The sequence below is a fragment of the Rissa tridactyla genome, chromosome 9 (genome assembly GCF_028500815.1).
Source record: "Rissa tridactyla isolate bRisTri1 chromosome 9, bRisTri1.patW.cur.20221130, whole genome shotgun sequence".
NCBI lineage: Eukaryota > Metazoa > Chordata > Aves > Charadriiformes > Laridae > Rissa > Rissa tridactyla.
In genome coordinates this window covers 35024996-35037227 of record NC_071474.1, presented here as the reverse complement: position 1 = coordinate 35037227, position 12232 = coordinate 35024996, and the positions used below count along the sequence as shown (strand labels likewise).

The following is a 12232-nucleotide window of genomic DNA, read 5'->3' as shown; positions in this document are numbered from 1 at the left end:
GAATATCTAATCAGAGATGCCTTGAGAGACATCTTGCATCAGAGTGATGACAATATCTATATCAATAGGGAGGATAGTTTTTCTCTGAAGAGCAATTCATTGAATAATACGATGTAATTTGGTTAATGAAATATAATGAACAACGCAAACTGATAACAGAAGTAATGTACTTCAAGGGCTTTTGTACTGGTTATGAACAAGTTCTTAACTCTGGTATAAAGGACCCATGGTTGTAGATGTACTTTTAGGCAAGCTCTGCTGTTGTTATTGAAGTATTCCAGTGATTTCAATACAGCTGTGCCAGAATATCCAGCTGAAGAAAAGGCTCCTTCTGGTCTAAAATCTGCACAGTGACTTACATGCCTGTAAAGCCAAATAAAGTCTTTCCCCTTCAGACTGATACTGCAAAACAGAGAAAATCAGTACCTTTTGGTGCCTTGTAGAAAGCGAAATGCTGATAAAAGGTTACTAGATGGTAGATATTAACAGTGAAGTATGTAACTTTCAACAAAAAAAAAATTACTACTGAAATAATGTGAAAAATTACATTTATGATTTTTGCATAACTAACTTCTTTCTCTGCAACCAAAAAGCAAAATACATTAATCCGGATATATCTGCGGTAGATTCTTCAAGTTTTAATTTGGCTTCTTATCCATGTGTTTAAAAATGGAGGTAGACCCAAGGGATTAGTTTTCAGAGCTAAATGGAAACCTAGTGTATTTGATAGTGGCAGAACTGCATCAGAGCTTGTTGTGTTCAGCCATGTGTTTAGGAAATGCACCACAGCCAGAAAGATTGTCAAAGGATGTCATCATTTGTGGCGGATACTACATAACTTCTCTTTTGTTGGGGATTACAAAAGAGGAATACAGGGAGAAGCCTTCAGAAGGAAAGGATTTTGCAAATATGCATTTAAATGGCCTATGGCAATTTATTCCAGACAGAGCACTCTCTCCTCTAAGCCACTCTCCCTTTCTGATGCAGATGGAGGAAATAAGATGAGGCAGCTGATGGTGAAATGAAGAAAGAGTGCAGTCAGTGTGGAGTTTATTCTCCAAGTCACAGAGGGATGCTGTTAGGGAGTTAGCTTGCGTTTAAACCTCTTGTATTTAAATGAAGTGCAGTCTCGAGGTCTGCTTTGCCCTGAGTTCCCATGTCTTGCTCCAGCTAAGAACTACTGAATCCAGCAGCAAGAGGAGCTAGCGAGTGCCTGCCGTTGTTTAGAGAAATAAGACCAGTGTTGTGCCATGAGCAATTGCACCCTCTCCTGGTTATGACGTCTCAGCTGTGTAAGAATGCTTGAGAAGTTCATTGTAATGACAACTGGCATGTTATGTCACGTTATCTCTATGATCTGACCAGCTATCATAAGTTTTATCATAAGCTTACATAGCCTGGGGCCAACCGAATAATGACACTTGTCCAGTTAAAACAAAAAAGGGACATAAGTTTGGGACTGTTACAAATCCAGACGTTAATGAAGCTGCTAGAGAAAAAGTGTCATAAGTGACATCAGGACCTGGCTCCCAGCATGTTATGGATCTACCAATGCCTTGCCAGAATGTAGACATTCCCTGGCTGCCCACTAGATCTGTTTCCCGAGACCCTCTGATACCAACTCAGCCTAGTATTGCTGGCATGACAGTAAATGGAGTTGCCTCTGGACGTTTGGATAGGCAGACTAGTTCATATATGCCTGAAGCTGGTTATTTTCCCCATTTGGAAACATAAAATGCTGTTTGTTCATTTTTTCACCTTTCTTCATTACCATTTTAAGAGTTACTCTGTGATAGGAGCAGCTGTTTTGGGTAAAAATACAGACTAAACCTTAACAATTTTTAACGTTGTTTTTAAGTTTAGAAATTAATTTTGTTAAAGAGCTTACTTAATCCAGTCCTGTAAATTACTTAACTACACTAAAGGCCTTGGAACATCGCTGCGCCTTAGATGTGTTTTAATTTTGTGGATGAGCTTTCCCCTGACCCTAATCATGCTGAAATAAAACCAGTCCACGGTTATCTGGAAATCTGCAGGCTCTGTCTTCAAGGTAATCTTTGTTTTATTACGGCTACTCTTTTTCTAAAATTTTCCAGGATTTATTCTGGGAGGGAAGAGTTGTCCAGCTTTTTAATTAATTTTATCTGGCCTCTGTATTTCCTATTCTTAGTGGTAACAAGGACAAGATGTGCTAATATAGGCTAATAATCATGCTATCTATAGCTTTTTGTGTCATCTTTGTACATAAAATGTCCCTATTTCCTGTAATTTATTATTGTGTGCGTATGAGAGATGTTTCATTAAGTTTAGGTGAGGTAATACATTGCTAACAGGGCTTGAAAACGGAGGGCTTTTTGCTTGGGAGAGATGGGGTTGTGTTCTGAGTCAATCATGTTCCTTTAAAAAAAAAAAAAAAAAAAGAAAAGAATCAGATTCAATCATAAGAGGACATCACAGCGAGGAGCGAGTGACTGCATCTGGTGCCAGCCCAGCGCTGTATGATGTTGCACAAAACACGTCTTGATGCTCACAAAGCAGGAGGCAGCGTTTCTTCCCGTTTTGACTATTAAGCTGTGCTTTTGGCATTGTTATTGTACTAACCAAGAAAATACTGTGGCTTCTGAAAAAGACCCCAGTGTTTGTAGTAGCAAAGAAATGACAATCTAGACAGGCGGCAGGGTCTCACGTGAGAATAAAATCTGTGTTGTTGTGATCTTCCTTTTTTACCACTTAGGCAATGTCTTCCTTTATTATTTCTAATGTTAGGTAGTTCAAAACATCTCGCTAATGATATGCTCCTCATGCTTCAGAGACTGCCTCTAACTCATCATCTGTCTGCCTGAAGAGTATTTAAGTGGAGCACACAAGCCCTCTCGCACTGCCATGAATTAAGTACCAACAGTGCACGTGACCCTGAACCTCGTGCTTGAGTGGTTTTCCAACATGTTCTCCCAATGACAGAGCACAGACCTTGAATTACAGCATTCCCTTGCTGTAACAATGCGGAGACGAGCAGGGAGAATATTGTTTTCAGTCAATGCCTTTTTGATTCCCCTCCGCATCTTGTTGCCACCAAAAGACTTCCCATCACAGGGATAAACAAGCCATAAAGGTGCCATTCTACTTTGCAAACCCAAGCACATTTCTGTTCAACAGACAGACAAGGACTAGGGGACTCCTAGTCTACTATTACTAAACCATCCTGCAGTTCTTTATAGATCCCAGAGCTTTGTAGCGGAGGAGCCTGTAATTTGTTACGTTCAGTATCCCCATACAAAGAAGCTTCCCTTGGGAAATGTGTTGCAACTGTTGCACCAGGCGGACTCTCCTGCGTATTCGTATCCATGAATCTAGATAGCCATGTCAAAAGCCCCTTCTGGGCTTCAGAAGTCATACAGACCAGAGGCAAATCATGTGTTATGTGATGTCTGGGGGCTGAGGTAAAGGAGCAGCGAATGCTGTAATTGGGGCTCATGAGCAAAGGGTGGTGAGTAAACTGGGCACATTCATGGAGGCTGGATAGGTAATGAAATATATTTTTTTGAAAATTAACTCCTTAATCAACAGATCTATAGAGAGACCAAAAGTTTCCTTGCGTAAGAAGACAAACAGGATTTTTTTTCCCCCTACAAATAGGTTGTTCCAGGCGGTCTACCCAGCTGAATCCCATGCACCCCCCGCTCCTGACTGAAAATACACTGTACAGTGAGCTGAACACAGGCAAGTGCTAAGATCACTCCCACAAATTAATAAAGATAATTCCCTGGGAAGCATCTCGTATAACAGCGCATTCCCGACTTTTCCACCTGTCTATATGTTAAATTACAAGCACGACATGTTTGTGTGTGCTGTGATGCAGTTCCTGGCCTGACCCCACCAACTCTCCTAGGAACTAATAACAGACTTTATGTTGGCCTGGGAGAAGGAGCTAGTGACTTATCTGCCACTGTCAGATGTAGCTGGCACTGCAGCCTGCAAGCCCTATCCCCGATGCTACTCATTAGGTCTATGCAATATATCACCAAGTTCTTTGTTTTGCTCCACACCTCCTTCTCATAGATTTAAGATTATGTGGGGAGGAAGGTAGTGGGGAGGGAGGGAAGAAGTTCCCAGTTAAATGTAATCATTAACTGAAGTAGTCTTTGATTTCTCTGTTGTTTAGTTTAATTAGATGGAATTCGTTTCGAAGGCAGCCACCAATTTCGAAGGCAGCCACCAATGTCAAAGGCACGTTAACTATAGCTGTGAATTATTACTGCATCAATAAAAATAATGAAAAGCTTGGATGCTAGCAGAGCCATTAGGCTTTGGAGCAGTAACAGCTAGTTTTCTGTTTTCAGACACAATCTTTCTTCCTTATTGTGCCTTTCAAATATTTTCATACTAAGAACTCGTGGCGAGTTCTTCTCAACTGCTTCTGTTCTTCAGAACCTGCTCTTGCTCAGAGTGTATCTAACCAGGTTCAGTCTTCCCTTGTCACTTTGGGACTCTCATATTAAAATGGAGATGGCTGGTTTGAGTCACACCGAAAGGCACAGTATCTGTACTGAGTCGTACCAATCAGCCTGTTACCCTCTCTGTTACAGTGCTCAATAGCAAGAACTCAATGAGAACCGGTCATGCCTATAGACTTCCTTGATACAGATGCCCAGCAACACCTTCCTGACCTAACTGATTTAAACTCAAAGAAGAACACAAACACTGCTGGTATGCAATGGTTAACGCTGCAGAAAGGCTACAGCTACACAGATCTGCTTGCACTTTGGGCTTGCTTTGATCACTTTGTTATACTTCACACCTTTGTAACGCTTCATGCTTGCTGCCACTGGCCTTGTCTGTGATGTTCTATAAAAAAACAGTGCATGCACCCAGAATATCTTTTACCACCACTAAGCAAGACTTCTTTGTTCAGTCTGCATGTGAGCGATCTCCCCACATCCATCCTCAGCTTATAGGTTAGGAGCTAGTGCTGCAAGGCTTAGCAATTTTAGCTGAAAGTCCACAAGTCTCTACCTCTAAAAGAAACATAAACCTTTTACTGAAGGAAGCAGGATAACATTTTTCACAGCCACAAACCCCGGATCCTGTGGTCCTGCCACAGGGTACCTCTGTGCACGTTGCCTGCAGGTGAGACAGATCCACAGCAACCTCTTCAGCCAGGGCATGAGGAACACCAGCTCCTTCTAAAACTCTTCTCTTTCTAATTGCCTGCAGAATTTAGCTTTTATGTCATGAGATATCTGACAACTGATCTGCTTCCTTTGACTTAAAAAGCCCTGTCAGTGATAGCACAGGGCTGACAATGCCAGCCATGAGCTTGTACATCAAATAAGTATCAGTAAGTGCACAAATCAAGGGCCATGCGTGGTAAGAGCTAAACTTTGCACTGGACTCTGCATCCAGGGCAAAGAACCCTATGTGAATAGGAAAATTAAGTTAAACCACATTGTATCAAGAAAGCTACTGGATTTGGGCAAGAATAAAATGGTTTAACACAACACATAATTTCTGGTTCACAAAAGATTGTCTCTAGGCTGTTGATCTATGATATTTACACAAAGATTAAGGCAGATTTTCACTCATCAGCTCATCTGAAAGAGGATTTTTGAGGTCAAATTTTAAGTTCGCTAATACTATCAAGTGTAGCAACCTACCAGCAGCAGGTATCTGAGGGTTAGCAACTCAGACTGAAAACCTGCCTTTTTCTCTCCTCTTCACAGCCATATTCTTCTGGGATTTATTTCTGTAAAGCTCCTTCTTTTGGAAGACATATGGATAGGTATCTGTTGAGATCTCATTGATTCAGAAAGCCTTTGGACCATCGAAACAAACTGAATCACGGTCATAAATACTGAGATCCCTTTTCTTTTTATTCTCATTATTGAGGAATTGTATTTGTACTCCCATCTGTGAACCAGATTAATTTGGAGCCATCTGCCGTGAGCAAATTGCTAATTTTGGCAGATACCAGAGAGATGCTAGTATCATCCTTATGTAAACATTTGATGTCAGCTCTGATTGTTGTGAAGAAAACAGCTACCCGTAAAGGTGCTTATGGCTACACTATGAACATGTAGTAATTCAGATGGCTGATTATAGGTTCTTAAAGAACCGAAGGAGGGCTCAGCAGTCAGCAGAGACCGTGTCTGGTATCGTGCACACACGTTCATTGTGGCAAGGCAAAAAACGGTGCAAGATCTGTGCAAACTGAGAGCGCTACCCTGCAAGCTATGATGCATGTTTAGTGGAGAACCAGGACCACTTCACAGGATTCACACAGGAGGCCATTAAGAAAATGCCCCTGAAGACCTCATCTGGAGTCAAAGGGAAAATTTGTACTGATTTCAGTGGGCTTCAAAATGTCTGGAAATACAACTACTACTAATGATAAACTGAAAGTGAATCAAATATATAGGAAAATGTGAATTTTCAGACATATATTTCCTGCTCTTTGCTGGTGTAGTTTAGGTGCGGACTCCAGCCTGGCTGAAAACATAACCCACTGTATTTATGTTTGTATAGTTAAAAAAATTTCTGATATGACTTTTAGGAAAAAAACTCTGACAAAACTCGAAGATCTAATAGGTTGGTAGACAGAAGACTTTACTGTAAAAGAGAATTTGTTCAACAGGCTTCATATATACATTCCCTTGCTCCTACAGTAGTAGTGAATCAAAAAAATGAAAGAAGCAATTTCAAGTTCCCTGTTAATTCCAACTCCATGGGACCACAGCCAGATCTGGTTTTGATGCGTACCTATAGAACAGTACAAAAAATCTTCTTTTGCCATTGTAGGTACTGGACCTGTCCTGTGCACAGACAACTGTGCAGCTTAGCATTCCAACCCCAAAAGAGATGAGCCACCTGATTCAACAAGCCTGGGACAAAGTCAATACTGCATCTGTGTGTGCTGTTTTTCACTACTTGTATCCTAGCCCCACTCTTTCTGATGATTATTCAGTGGTTTGTTGTTTTATTTAAATAACATGACAATCATCGTGTGGAAGACCTGACTATGGATTTGCCATGCCAAGCAGTCTGCAGTACACATATACTACTCTTTCGGCTTTATGCAGCACATATACTACTCTTTTGGCTCTATGCAGTACAATATCAGCCCCTTCACTGTCCTGAAAACCAAACAATAACTATCACAGCACCAGATTAGGCTCACTTTTATTTCCTGGAGAATGCATATTCACTGACTACAAATCTCTGCAGGAAAAGCAACACTTGCATACCCTCCAGGTTCCAGGAATGTTAGTCTGTTTTGTTGTTCCTCTTAATATTCATGAATAGGCTGCTTGCTTTCCAAATGTCCGTCATCTATTTAGGGAAAAACAAAGTATCCTACAATTTAAGTGACCAATCAGCAATACAAAGTGACTGACCAAAGTGAACTATGGTTTAAAAAAAAAGCTCGGAGGATTAATTGGAATAAATTACATAACGTTTGGAAATAGCAAGTGAACTTGTAAAAATCACAGAACTAGAAAAGCTCTTTTGTTACTTAATCTATTTTGAGTAGATAATTGAATTTTCCTTTATTTCCCTGAGAATTCAGCTCTTAGGGCTGTGCCGGGTCCAGACCACGTCCCACTGAGGTCACCAAAGCTCCCACCTCTGCTGCGGTGGGTGGGCAGGGTGGGCAGCCTGCAGCACCACATGCTCTGCACACAGGCATCTCCCATTGCGCTCTGGACCACACTTGCACACTGACAGTAAAAATAAAAGTGAGAGTGCACCTCAGAGCATGGTGTGGCATATTTGAGGAAAGGTTAGCTCTGATCTGAAGAAGAGAATGGGTCATTTAAAGCCTGGGCTTTGTTCTTTGCTGAGAGCGAAGCACATCAGCACACCTCTATGGTCTTCCCATGGTATCAAAGTAAGATGCTTGCACTATGACGACTCTCTCACTGAACCCAAAATCTCCCATAGGTGACAGTATCTTTCAAAACAGCTGTAACTTTATTAGCAATAGAGTTATTCTGGCTGTAACTGGTGAAGTCTTCTCCCCAGCTTTATCAAGAGACTCACAGAGCAGTACACAAAACAGTGGCTTAAGTTGTCAGGACCGGGCAGAACAGACTTGGGGAGAAATGTTAAGTTCTTAAAATAGCCCATGAACCGTGCTTGGAGGTAAACCTAAAAGGAAATACATTTACTTAAACACATCACTGTTCAGCACACTCATCTATCATGTGCTTTGTAGCAGCCTTTAGAGAGAGGTGGTTCATGCTCCTGGCTCTCATACGCTCCACATGTAAACAGAGTAATTTCTTCCTCTCCCGAGACACCCCTTACACGCACGGCTGCAGTGTGGGAGAAGAGTGTTGTTATAGTTACTGGCTATGACTTACCCCTGCCATTGTCATGGTATTTTCAGTAAATGGCACTTAAACAGCAGTCTAGCAGAGGTTTGCAGAATAACGGCTGCCTGCGTTCACTTAATAACAGGACACAAGCATCTCTGCTGCCCAACCTCTTCATCCATTTCTCCCTGTCCCTTACATCGTGAATGAGACCATGACTCTCTTACATAAGGAACACAAGAAAGGTCACTTCTTATATTTGAAAGTTTTCTTACTTCTGCTCCTTGGAAAGGTCATCATACAGGGGAAAAGCAGAGCTCTTCCCCTCGGGCAGCTCTCAAGAGAGAGGTATGGAGCACCCAGGACACATCACCTTTTAGAGACGGTGGCTGGTGAGCGAAACTGCTTTGCAGGTCAAGTCTGTAAGAGGCCACTGTTTTCTGCCTTGTTTTGGGTTTATCTTTTGCTAACTAGATGCAGTCACTGTAACCCCACAAGAGTGGCATAATGCAAACTGTAACATTTTCAGTCAGGACTGTGGTACAATGATAAGGTTGTGGGAATGAGCAAAGATACATGCCCATAAAATGGATTATGCTGAACGATGCTACTCAGGTGCTTTTGAGATGCAAACAATTAACTGAGCTGATGTGAACAGACGCAAATAGGAACAGGTCTTCATGCCTGGCAGACAGAGAACAAGACTTTGGTATAGAGTCAAATAATAACCTCTCAGAGGCAGACAGCAGGAAAACAGGAACTAGAAGGTTTTCACAGACCCCAGACTCAGATGAACGAAGGTGATGTATAGAACATTTAAGAGAGAGCAATCAGAAGATGCTTCTCCTGCACCTTTGCCTGGAGCGCAGCAAAGACAGACAGCCCCTAATTGGAAATAGGCTGCTACATGTAAGCCAAGGAGCTGCCTTCACACAGGTTTGTTCAGGCAAATGGAACCTTGTGTACATTTAATGACGAGATTATACTAAACCTTATATAAAAGAAGTACTGTGACACTATCTTACAAATTTCTCAGCCAGACAGAAACCGTTCTATGAAGTGTGAATTTTTGTTACTACTCAACCAGAAGAAGCTGGTTTTCTATATGTTTTAGAACATACAAGTAGTTGATTAGGACAAAGCTGTGCTAATCTGATTTATCAGGTGCTTTTTGTGAAAGCAATTAGGTATGGGATTCCCAAAGGACATTCTGAGACAGAGCCCAGCAAAGGTAATTACTGAACGTGTATCGATACTGCTGTGGAACGAGCATCAGGAACCCTTCCTGTATTAGCTTTGTGATTTGACAAGCTAACCGACTTTATCCCAACTTTGCTTAACTAAGCACTTCTTTCCATTTAATGTTATATCACTACACATGAAATAAATGTTAATTACCATCACTGCATGAACAATCAGTGAACTGCTGAATTGGAAGTCCAGTCCTGCAGCCCTCTACTGGCAAACACTTCCTGCGGTCTACAGACGAGCCCGAACCACAGCCAGGGAAATTAATCCTAGTTTGTACATAGGATCTTGCATCAAGCCAGTACTAGTTTAAAATGTACTGATGAAATCTGGCCCTGTAACAAACCTTGTAAATAAAACTGAAACTGGCACTGCATCTCTTCTCCCACACACATGTTCTCCTTCAAGTTGTAAACTTCACAGCAGATGCAAACCTAGCTACAGAAGGATAGCTGCACACTCGCACAGAGATGAAGAAAAATGAAGCAGACCTACTATGAAACGTATCACCGAACTAGAAATGGAGCTGAATTTCAGCTGCAATATATCAACCTTATTTCATGGACCTCTGTCCAGTTAAGCCAGCAAGGCTGTGAATTCAAGTGGACACAAGTTCTGGTACTCAAGAGATCTTATAGAAATCCATGTGAATCCCACCACTTGCTTTCCATGACATTTCAGGAGAAACTTGTGCAAAAATTACTGGCAGTTCCTCATGCTACTTAAAATACCTTTCTTCTATTGTAGTTTCTGTCCTGTTGGCCTATAGGATTGTCAAACTTTCTAGAAGACCAAGATAAAAATGGTTCATTCTCCACGTATGGTCTGTATTTTGCTACTTACATTTTGTGAGACTAAAACCTAGTACTAACATTTCAATTTTTAGGTCTCATAGAAGAGATTCTTCATCTCTCTAGTGCTCAAACCACACCATAGAATCACGTTGCTACAGCATGCAGAATGCTGCTAAGTATTAAGTTGAGCACTCTTGAATGTTGTCAGAGTTGATCCTTATTGTTTGCTTTGGCTACATAAAATTACTATTGAAAAACTATGTACTAAGGGGCCTATCCATTAAAAACATTTTCTTCTATGATTGACTGGTATTAATCATTTTCTTCTTTCACACACAGAGGGATGTGTTCACGTAGACTTCAAAAACAAGGCTTGATATATAAGGATTACTCAAGGTTTGAATGTTCCTTTCTAAGCAGTGAACATGCAAAAATTGTCAGTGGTCAGTAAAGTATATAAACTACTGTTACTGGCAGTAGTACTTGCAAATGAAAAGAAGCAAAAAAGAAAAAAAAAGAAAAGTTAGGGATAGTGTGATATGTGACACTTGAAGTGACAGGACTCAGACTTTGGGTTTTCACAAAGATCCTTATGTAACTTACTGATGGCTTTGTAGCTAAGGCCCCTTCCTACAAGTCATAGTTGTTCATTGCTCAGATATATAGCAGCTTAGCTCCTGCTGTAACGTTACGTACTGCCTCAGCATTTCTGAACTAGAGCTCTCTGGAGATGGAGACCAAGATGATATGTCTGTACTATGGCTAAGTACTGAAACCTAGCAGACTGTTTGCTTGCTTACAGTTATTTATAAGCTTGTGTGTTTTCAGGATTTACTTATTAAAAGCAATTCCACTTAGCATCAGTACAACAGCATGGCAATAGTTCATATTTATAGATTGTAATATAATTTCAGACAGCCCCAAATTCCTTTACAAAGTACACGTATATAAATCAACCTATAAATCAGTATGTTCACAAGCACTGTAAGACTGAAAAGAACACTGAGTGAAATTGAAAATGCTGAGTATTTAAGTCAGGCAGAACATGTTTGCTCAGACTGGAAAGTTATCATCCAAATAGGACTGCCCACGTCTACTCTGGGCATTTAAAGCAATGGATCTACATTAAGGACTTTGTTTCATGACTCCTGCACAGCACCTCTCTGTGCAGTACCACTTTCCTAACACAGAATAATAGTTTAAAACTGAACTGGAACACTCGACTAACCTGTTTTTCACCACTCGGCTTCCTGTAATTCAGCAGCAGCTCCACAGCTCCCACCACCTCTTTCCGTATTGCATACAGCAGAGCATCTCCCACATACACACTGTGGCTCAAAAGCAACTCCATGATCTCCAGATTTTCATTCTCTATGGCTATTAAAAGGGCACTGCGACCAAGAGGATCCATACAGTTAATATTGATGTTGTAGTAGATCTCTGCCTCTTGCAAGGCATGTTTCACACTGGCATAGTCCCCCTTCTCCACAGCGCTGAGGTAGGCCTTCTCTTCCGCTGAGAGCTCTGCCTCTGCTCGCACGATCTGTAATGGGATCCGATCTCTGTACGGTGAATAGTTTACCTTTTTGTAGTATAGCTGGGCCATTGTTCATAGTGACCGGGCAACCTATGGGGGAAGAAGAAGGATGCATATGTGATAAAACCGATGAGCAATCTGCTCCTCACAGGGGACAAATTTCCAAAGGTCCATCATGGTAAAAACTTCCAATCCCTTTTTAAGCTGTTTTATTCTCAATGCAGTGACTGTAACACCCCCTGAGCAACCCCACAGTAAAAGGCTATCTGAAAAAATAAAGGTTACACTACTGCTCAGAAGAGGTACACAGAATTACAGACACTCAGTATATTTTTAAGTCT

At 41.2% G+C, this 12232-nt stretch overlaps 1 protein-coding gene across 1 annotated transcript in view; it reads right to left on the bottom strand.

Moving 5' to 3' along the window:
* TRPC5 (transient receptor potential cation channel subfamily C member 5) overlaps positions 1-11960 on the bottom strand; it is a 65243-nt gene extending 53283 nt beyond the window's left edge. The window contains exon 1 of the mRNA XM_054215008.1: positions 11583-11960. Coding sequence (XP_054070983.1) covers positions 11583-11960 — 378 coding nt within the window. The remainder of the gene's footprint in view (positions 1-11582) is intronic.
* Positions 11961-12232: the final 272 nt, after the last annotated feature.